The following is a 9,444-nucleotide window of genomic DNA, read 5'->3' as shown; positions in this document are numbered from 1 at the left end:
GGGTTGGGGGGGGGGGGGGGATGCGATGGGCTAATGCATGTACGCTGCGTAGGCCGAAAGAGTTTGCCATGGCAGTTTACGACGACGAGGACGACCAAGAATCGACGGTAGGCAAGATGCCGCCCAGCGACTCGGAAGACGAATAGATATCCCGCGGCTCACAGCCATGACGACTTATGAATATTTGCATTGGATAATAATATACCAACCACCGTTTCCCGTCCTCTATGAATTTTTGTTGAACTATCGTACACGTCAGACTCAAACTCGGCTTTATCGCTTCTTCACCGCCGGCTTGACCTCGAGCCCATCGTTGCGCGTGCCAAAGTACACCGCCAGGACCGTCGTCGCCATGACGGCCACCACGGCCGTCGAAGACTCGCTCGTGCTGGGAAACACGTTCCACGCCCACTCCTGCAGCAGCCACAGCGGGTACACCAGCGCGGCGTTGGGAAGGCCGCGCCAGAGCAGGTACGGCGTCGACCACGCCAGGTACGCGTAGAACTGGTAGTGCAGCGACCGCGCGAACAGCAGCCCGACCAGCGTCGCCGACAGCATCGCCGTCGTGACGAACTCGGGCGTCACGCGGCGCGACACGCGAATCTCCTGGTCCGGCGTCAGCGCCGAGCGGAAGCGCAGCCACGCCGGCGCCATCTCGAGCAGCGACCGCCGCGCGGGGCGCATCCAGCGCGTCGCCAGGAAGGCGGCCAGCGTCGCGGCGTGCAGGCCGAGCAGCAGCAGCGCGAAGCCGCGGCTCAGGAAGGTCTCCTCGCCGAGCATGCGCCAGTTGACGGTCCACTCAAACTTGAACTGCCGCGAGAGCTCAAAGGCGCGCGCGAGGTAGCCGGACGTGTTGGCGGCGGCGAAGGGCAGCGCGATGACGACCTGAACCTGGGTGATGAGCCAGGCGAGCGACAGTGCGCCCGAGAAGCCGCGCGCGTGCAGCAGCACGGCGCCGACGGCGGGCAGCGCGAGCAGCAGCGACATCTTGATGCCCAGGCCCCAGGTGTAGGCCAGCGCGCCGAGCGCCCACATCCGCCGCTGGAAGGCGTAGACGGTCAGCCACAGGAAGAAGGCGGCGAAGCAGTCGTTGAAGCAGCGCAGGACGAAGACGGAGTGTAGACGTTTCGAGAGGATCAGGAGCGGGAAGATGTATGGCGGTACCTGCGGCGCGGTGCATTATTGTTAGTTGTGGACGACATCCGGTAGTGTTGCAAGTGGCAAAGAACTACCAACCTTGGCCTTCCAGTAACAGAGCATCACCAGTCCCAGCGTCGCCATGTACAGCACGGCAAACAGCTGCTGCGCCAGCAATATGTTCTCGCCCTCGCCGGTGAGGTAGTAGAGGCCCGTGTATGTGTAGACGTGCGCGGCCGGGTAGACGAGCGGCCCGGTGCCGCCCTTGATCTTGGTGTAGTCGCGCTCGCCGTGGACGAACTGCCGAATCTGCTCCATGTAGGCGACCCAGTCGATCTCCGTGTCTGTCAAACGCCGAGCCGCGAGATTAGTACACCCCCTTGCTCCTCGGCGCCACAACGATAAACGTAAGAGGGTTTTGCTCACAGGGAACCTTCCAAATCACCAGGCAGGTGAGGACCGCGTCGGCGAGCCAGAGCGCCGCGGGAATCAGCGGCGACAGTGCATGTCGGCCGCAGGCCACGTCGAGGACAAACGTGAGCGCGCGGACGTGTGCAGGCGGCTGGCGAGCGGCCTGCACGGGAGTTTGGGTTGCCTTCATCAAGTTCCAGTCGTCTTCTTGATGTCGCGGGGATCCTGAATTTCCAATTCGTGGCGGGTGACAAGGCAGTGGCGATTGACTGAAACTCGCCTTCTGGTGGGGGATGTGGAAAGTGATCTACCTGTCTGAAAGGGGCACCAAGCTTCAGTGGGGACCGTGATATCACACTGGAGCATCAAGGGAGCTTGGCGAGACGAGGGTCTGATTCTGATTCTATTCTTTTTATTCTTTAAAAAGTCAACTAGTATTAAATGCTAGGACTGGTCATCACTGCGGTAGAAATTTCAAAATGAAGCCAGGAAGATGGCGTCGCGTCAAATACAAGGTAGCGTCTTATATGCATGCATTCGCTCATGCACAAACGGCCATCAGGCACATGGCCGTCTGCCCCTCCCTCCATTGCCCATCTGCAGCATCCCAGACCTCCATTCTTCATCGCACCCTAACATCAATCCTCGATTCACTAGGGCAAAAAATGGCATCCTCAGTGGCACCTCGTTTCAGCTTCGTCTTCCACGCACCGGCTGCCGCCGTGGAGGCCTGCAAGGCCGCCATCTTCAAGGCCGGCGCGGGCCGCTACCCCGGCCCCGGAAGCTACACCGAGTGCTGCTGGTCGGCGCATGGCACCGGCCAGTTTCGGCCCGGCGCGACGGCGAACCCCAACATCGGTTCCGTCGGCGCCCTCGAGCACGTTGACGAGGTGCGCGTCGAGACCCTCTGCGTTGGCGAGGACGTCGCCCGGCGAGCGGTGGCGGCGCTCAAGGAGTGAGTTATCTTGCCCAGTAGCGATGCATTTCGAGAAAAGAATTTGGGCTCATTTATGCCTTTTCGTGATAATCAGGGCACATCCGTACGAAGAACCGTCATACAAAGTAATCCGACTTGAAGACTTTTGAACTTGTACATTGACTGGTTGGACCAACAGTCCCCCTCCCCGTCAGTGCCGCTACCAACAACGGCGAATGGTTGGGTGTGAATTGAACAGGTCACAATGCTCTTTTAATTTATCTTGCGTAATTAAGAGTCTCAATCAAATTCATCAACTCGAATGATCCCTCAATACTTGCAATGTGCTACTTGCACCAGCCTGGTTGGTGCGTGCCTAACATCCCGCACGTGCACTAGCATCACCAACCTTGGCGGAGCACATTCACGAGCCAGTGCCAACAAACAACAGCCTGCAACCTACGATTTCCACCCCCAGCAAGCCAGTTCTCGCACATTTACATCCTACCCGCGCCGTCCATGATCCCAACCTGATAAAACCGTCGACCATGACGAACCACGCTGCGTGAACATGACCTCCATCCCCGCAGACCAGGCCGGCCGCCTGCTCGCCTCGTTTAGCAGCTTCCTCGCCGTCGCCGTGCACTCGCTGCTCTTCCACCGCGGCCTCTACCCGGCGCGCAGCTTCCTCGCCGCCCGCGCCTACAACCTGCCCGTCCACCAGTCGCGCCACCCGGGCGTCTGCGCCTGGGTCGCCGACGCCGTCGCCGCCGGCACCGCCCAGGTCCGCGCCGGCACCGCCCGCGCCGTCGTGCTCGCCGTCCACGCGCCCCGATCCATGGCCGTGCTGGAGCGCTGGGTGTTTGACCTGCGCTCGTTCCCCGCCGACTGGGGCGATGCAGGCACGATGACGGCGCGCGGGGATGACTCGGCGGCCGGACTCGCGGAGGAGCAGCAGGCGGGCGCCACAGCAGGAGCGGAAGACGAGGTCAACTGGACGGATGTCAACGAGGGCCTGAGAGGAGCGCTGCGCAGGATCGCGTATGCGGCGGAAAAGAGCCCGGCGCTGCCGGAGAATTGCACGTTTACGCTGGCCGTCGAGCTGCGTGACGATTCAGACGCACCAATCGGGGTATGTGGCTGCGACACGCTTTTTAACCCTTTTCCTTCATTCCTTCCTTTTTTTTTCGCGTCCCTTAAGATCCCTGTTCACTGACAAGGGTCACAGCATCCTCAATCCTGGATCCCGGCAGAAGCCGCAGTCAGCAGCGTATCAGCACGCCGAGACGTGACCACGACGCCGGTTCGCTCCGTGAACGCGGGGCCGCTATTCTTCGAGTGCTGGCTTGAGAAAACAGCGCAGGCGCAGGAGTCACAAGAGATTCGCGAGTGATTCTCCATGCTGTAGGGCTGAAGCCGTGTCCCCCTGCTGGTGGACAGAAACCCATTCCTGTCGACGGGGGGTGTAATCAGCGCGCACCCTTGTAAGTAAGTGAGGCTGGATCATGCACGAGATTTAGACAATCGAGTACAACTACGGACTATACTTCACTTGTATCTGAGCTATTGAAGTTTGATGGTAGCAATACTGCTGTCACCATTATCACTAGCATCAATATCATCTCTGGCCGACTACAAAAGCCGGCCGTCTTCATGCGTCTTGGCACTGACAAGGCGCAACACGTGTAACTTGCTTGTACAGCCCTTGTTTATGATCTGCAGCTATGTCCTAGGTCCTTTCCATCTAGTTATATGGTACATATATACAAATCTCTTTGGTCATATCCACATTTCGAAATGCGTTCATTCTCCTTTCCGCCTCCGTCGCCCATCATGCATCATTTGTTCAGCGGAAATAGCATGCTCTCTCTCCAGGGAGAAAACGAGAGTCGAAAAAAAAACTCTAACTTTGGTCGGGCTGTTTCAATAACGCGCGCAGACTGATGTTCTCCCGCTTCAGCCGCCCATTCTCCCTCCTCAGCTTGGCCGACTCCTCCGAATGCTCCTTGATCTTGCCGATCAGCTCTTCCTTTTCCTCCTTGCCCTTGCTGCGCAGCGCCTTGACAATCTTGCCGAGCTCGTCGTTGAACTTTTCGTAGATGAGCTCATTCTCCGCCGAGACCTCCTTGTGCTGCTGATCGATGGAGCGCATCTTGACCTCGGTGGCCTTGAGCGTCGTGTCCATCTCCTCCTGCAGTGCGGCGTACTTGGCCTGCAGCTCCTGGATCGTCCTGTTCAGCTTGTCGCTCAAGGCATGCACGGGTTCGAGGCTTTCCTTGCTGGCAGATGCGTCGCCGTGGGAGGCTTGATCGGTGGTCCTTTGTAGCTCGGCGCGAAGTGCTTTGCTGGCTTCGTACACAGCAGTCTTGCTTGTCTGCACACGATCCCGAAGCCGTTGCGGCGATTGTAGTCGTATTCGTGCGGGCGAACGTGTTAGCCTACCGGAGGATTTACCAGCAGAGCCGGCTGTGAAGGGGCCAAGCTGAACCGGCTTCAGCATGGGGATGCTCGATACGGAGAGCGCCTTGGCGTGCTTGACAACGGACTTGACAGGTGATGGCATCTTGCTCGGTTCCCTCCCACTATCAAAAGACCTCACACTCCCTGCTGCATTCGTGTTTTCTTTCTGCTGCGAGCAACCACTAATGTCTCGCTGCAGTCTCGGTCCAGCCGGGGTATTGGCCTTTCCTGGAGTCTGGTTGGAAAGCTGAAGAGGTTGAGTGGTATCTCCCTCGTCGTCTAGAGATGCGGCCTCCATCAGGCTCTTCAGATCAGAGAGCGAGCTTCGGCGTTTATGCTTGAATCTGGATGGGGTCGCGCTCTCATGCTGAGGCTCGCCGATTGTGTTGAGAGGAAACTCTGCTCTGTGCGAACTTGTCGGCCTGCTCGGCGCGTCAAATGCGCCAGCAACTGTTGGTCGCTCCCGGGCGCTGTTGCCTCGTTGCAGAAGTCTAGGCAAGGTCCCATCTTCACCCATCAAGCCATGCCTCATAGTTCGTCTCGAGATGCTCGAGGGCTCTCCTGTCGCTGGGTTACGATGCTTGCTAAGGCTCCTCCAGACGGATGGCCGTTCGGGTCTGTCGTCCTTGTTTTGTCGCATCAACGACTCAAGTCCAAACTTTTTGCGCAAGGAGGAGGTATTCGACGCAACTGAGCCCGTCATCGAGACTTCTTTGCGTAACGTAGCGGAGCGAATTGACCCTAGCGTGGATGCTTCATAGGAAAAGCTCTGATTCGGGCTCACGCTACCAAAGATTCGGTCACAGTCTTCCACCAGACGGTCCAGAAGGTTAATATAGTGAGACGCCGTTCCATCCATGACGAGAAGCTCAGCAAAAGCAATTGTCAAAGCGCCTCTATCACCGTCATCGCTGCAGCCATCGAGAAGATATGATAATAGTTTAATGAGTGAAGCGACGGCGCGGCGATTCTGAGGCGCCATATCGGAGAACAAATAGCGGACAAAGTCTGCGAAGTCGCCGAGCGCCCTCCGGTTCGCGCGGTCTTGCAGAGTGACCATGGCTTGCTTGGACATGACCGCGCCCATTTGCTCCTTCCATGCTATGCGCAGGAAGTTTTCAAAAGCCACAAATATGACTTCCGTACTCACTTCAAGGGGCAGTTCAAAGTCATAGGGATTCTCGATGAGGCGATTATAAACGTCGTTAACCAGAACTTCGTCGACAGAGGACCGATTCAGCATCGTTCTGCCGCTAATCGCCCCTTTGCGTTCTTGCAGTGCGGCTACATATGCTGTGAATGTCTCCTCCAGACGCAAGATAGGGTTGTCTGGCGGCGTGTCTTCGATAAAGGAACGCTCGCCCCGAATGGATCCCAATATCGAGTGGTGGCTGTTGCTGCGATGGAGTGAGGGCTGGCGCGCAACGGTAGTAGTCGATATTATCGAGTCCACAGATGCTGTGCTATCTCCATGGGCAGCGTTGCTGTTGACGGTATTGTTGCCGGTAGTCCCGCCCCCCCAAAGGTTGGACAAGAGCTTCACCGGGGACGCAGAAAGAAATGATCTTGTCCTTTCTGCGCGGGGAATTGGGGTGGTTTGTGCGGAAAAGTTCAAGCTGCGGAGGATTTTGCTATTGTAGGAAACCATGGCGGCGGTGAGATCCATGTTGGCGACGTTGAACTGGCTATTAAGAAGTTGAATTACTGTGCAATGTTAGTAGACGACCCAACAGATACTGGAAACTCCCACTCACTTCGTCGCGACATCGTCGGGATCAGGTCTTCCAAGGCGACGATGTCTTCGTATTGCTTGCCATGGAGACCGGCAGTAATCATTGATATTCGCCTCATGTCATTGGTAGCCACGGTTATGACGATCTCCACGCCGTAGTGCCCAACGGGCGCACCCTTCGTGCCTTTTTCGTGATCGATGACAACGCGCACCGCAGCGGGCTCACGGCGACCCTCGATAAGCTGATCAGCGCCTTCCTGAAAGACCGCTGCGTGAAGCCCTAGATTGCTATCGGGCATGCGGATAGAACGCAGCGTCCAGGATGGGTTTTCTCTTTCAGACTCCGAGAAGCGCGCTTCAATCCTCGCCCTGGTCACATCCTCTGCCCACCGGGACGCCTTGCCTTCGTACAGCTCCTGCAGCAGGAAGCATCTCGCCGTTGGCGCTGCGCTGATGCGGTGTTCACCCGTGTGCACGCCCTTCATGTTCTGCGTCGATGTCATCCACGCGAAGCTGCCGTTAGCAGACTCGGTGAAGCGAACGCTTGCGAGGTCATGCCAGCCGGTGAAGGCAAACTCGTACGCTGCGGAGCCACCTGCGGCATTCGTCATAGAAATGAGCAGTTCCGCGGCGGAGGGCTTGCCAATCTCTCGTAGTAGGTCTCTGCCGGTGAGGCGGCCGGTCTTCTTAAGAACGGCCACGCAGTCGGCGAACAGAAGCAGGATTCCTTTGTTATCACTCTCCGACAGGGAGACCTCGAATGGAAGTGAGAGTTCAATAAAATCAGCAGCTCCAATGAGACGACCCTTGGGCTCGAGATCTGCGGGCCAAGCCTCCACAATATTCCGAAGCTGGCTGGCAAGCTGAGGTTTGGTTGTTTCCGCCGTGTCCAGCGAGCAAATATTCGTAATAATGTCTCTTGCCTTCAGCATGGACTGCAGCGCGGGATGTGTAATTGGCAGCGAAGCGACGATTTGGTCGATCAGCAAGCTGTAGCGAGGCAGACGCTGGACAGGCTCGATCAATGCGGATTTTGTCGCTTGGTCACCTCGCTGGGCCGTCGCTTGCGGGTCCAGAAAGCCATCCATCGAAGTCGGGAAGTGCTGGCTCGCCTTAATGTAGTCTCTATAGCAGTCTGAAAACTTGGGAAACCACTCGAGGAACACCTTTGCCATGGCTAGCGCTCCAATCGGGTCTTTTGGGCGACCCGTGCCAGCCTGGCGAGGACTCATGAGTTGCGCACTACTGCCCTCCATGTCGACCAACGCCTCTTCCTCCGTCTCGTCCATGACGTTTTGCAGTTCTCTCAAGAATGTAGAGTTGAGCTTGAGGATCTCATCGGCAGCGCCAGGGAACAGCTGCGCGAGTTCAGCCTCGGCCGCATTGAGGCTCTGTCCCTCTCTTTGCTGGACCCCGTCGCGAAACCTGTCGACGACAGAGTGAGCGAGCTCGTTGAGCTTCAAGACGTAGCGTTCCTCGGTATCGACGAGCTCCGCAAGCTTCATGCGCAGCTCAATCTTTTGCTCCACGGTAAAGGTCTTGCTCTTGTTTATTGACGTCGGCTTGGACGGTGCGCGGCGTAGTCGACTCGTCGGGATGAACACGGGCTCCCCAAACAACTTGACGAGGGGAGTGTATCCGGCGTACTGTCGAAGCGTGGGGTCGAGAATGTCGTCTTCGTCCTCGGGCACATCTTCAAGGTCCTCGTCCTGAAGCGGGACAATAGAGCCCGGGGGCAGGATGAGGTCGAGGTCGAGGTTGCTGACGTGCTGCGGCTGGAGGGCGTCCTGGATGGCCGACACGACGCCGTGCGTGTTGTCGCTCGGGACCATGGTCGCGACCACGTTGGCGACATGCTGCTCGCTAAAGAGCGGCGCGTCCGCCCCGGTCGGCCCCCGGCCCCTGGTGGGATATGCGCTGCGGAGGTGGGCGCGGACGCCCTCGGGCAGCTCCGCGAAGCAGCGGAAGAGGCCAAAGGCGAGGGCGCGGTAGACCTCGTCGCCCTGGAACTCGCGGGGCAGGCGGGCGACGACGCCGTAGAAGGGCGAGTTGGGCGAGATGGTCAGGCGCGGGAAGCTGCGCAGGCCGGCGGGCGAGAGGACGTGGATCTGGACGCGCGAGCTGTTGTGGGTGTGGTTTGCCGTCGTCGAGGCGCCGTAGAGGACGACGATGGGCAGGTGGCCGAGGAGCGGATCCGAGGCGTGGTACGCGACGAGCTGCTCCGTCGCGAGCGCAGTGTCGTCGGTGACTCGGACCATGACGACGACGGCGGCGGCGGCGGGCGGGCGGGAAGGAGGAGGCGGATCAACGGTGGCGGACCATAGCCGGTTTGCGCTCGTCTGGATGGAATGCGCGCCGGGTTTGAAACAAATATTAGGCAAGAAGCGAAGGGCGGATAATTAAAAAAAAAAAAACAGAAGTAAAAAAAAAAGCTTCTCCAGTCCGGAGAGGGGGGCGGTCGGTCTCAGATAAACTGGTGCGGCGGAGCGAATGTAACCAGCACAAGTGCCCGCCCGCTTTGTTTGCTGGGAGGTCTTGCTCCTCCAAGCCCTGGCTGGAGACACGATAATCCGGGGTGGCTGAAAAAGAAAGACCCCAAGTATCGTAGAAACGAATTCGGGCCTTTTAAGCGAGCGTCTGCGTCAATTTCCTCCTGGGGTTGGCCTCGAGAATAGGTCGTCCTACCTGCCAGTACCTTGAAGACAGTTGACTCCCACGCGGTGTGGGACGCGTCTCAGCTCCGGTGTTGCTTTATTTAGCTGGGACCCGCGTAAACAAATGGGGTACC

The 9,444-nt window shown here is 58.3% G+C and overlaps 4 protein-coding genes across 4 annotated transcripts in view; 2 read left to right on the top strand and 2 right to left on the bottom strand.

Annotated features, from left to right (window-relative positions):
- ISF_06260 (Nucleic acid-binding, OB-fold-like protein) overlaps nt 1-146 on the top strand; it is a gene marked incomplete at both ends in the record, with an annotated part of 667 nt that extends 521 nt beyond the window's left edge. The window contains one exon of the mRNA XM_018849864.1: nt 53-146. Coding sequence (XP_018702841.1) covers nt 53-146 — 94 coding nt within the window. The remainder of the gene's footprint in view (nt 1-52) is intronic.
- Nucleotides 147-273: 127 nt separating this feature from the next.
- ISF_06259 (Lethal(2)neighbour of Tid protein) lies at nt 274-1,738 on the bottom strand (the record flags this gene model as incomplete). The annotated part of the gene is made up of 3 exons (XM_018849863.1): nt 274-1,164; nt 1,237-1,481; nt 1,564-1,738. 3 exons carry the CDS (start codon nt 1,736-1,738, stop codon nt 274-276), a joined length of 1,311 nt encoding a protein of 436 aa, XP_018702840.1.
- Nucleotides 1,739-2,213: 475 nt separating this feature from the next.
- Nucleotides 2,214-3,857, top strand: ISF_06258 (DNA-binding HORMA; the record flags this gene model as incomplete). Its single annotated transcript, XM_018849862.1, has 4 exons — nt 2,214-2,503; nt 2,825-2,832; nt 3,055-3,596; nt 3,693-3,857. The coding sequence occupies 4 exons, from the start codon at nt 2,214-2,216 to the stop codon at nt 3,855-3,857; spliced, it is 1,005 nt and encodes a 334-aa protein (XP_018702839.1).
- A 510-nt stretch (nt 3,858-4,367) lies between these two features.
- Nucleotides 4,368-8,914, bottom strand: ISF_06257 (rho guanyl nucleotide exchange factor; the record flags this gene model as incomplete). The annotated part of the gene is made up of 2 exons (XM_018849861.1): nt 4,368-6,628; nt 6,679-8,914. The coding sequence occupies 2 exons, from the start codon at nt 8,912-8,914 to the stop codon at nt 4,368-4,370; spliced, it is 4,497 nt and encodes a 1,498-aa protein (XP_018702838.1).
- Between the last annotated feature and the right edge of the window lie 530 nt (nt 8,915-9,444).

Source organism: Cordyceps fumosorosea (assembly GCF_001636725.1).
Source record: "Cordyceps fumosorosea ARSEF 2679 chromosome Unknown scaffold_16, whole genome shotgun sequence".
Taxonomy (NCBI): Eukaryota; Fungi; Ascomycota; class Sordariomycetes; order Hypocreales; family Cordycipitaceae; genus Cordyceps; species Cordyceps fumosorosea.
This window is presented reverse-complemented; position numbering and strand designations above follow the sequence as displayed.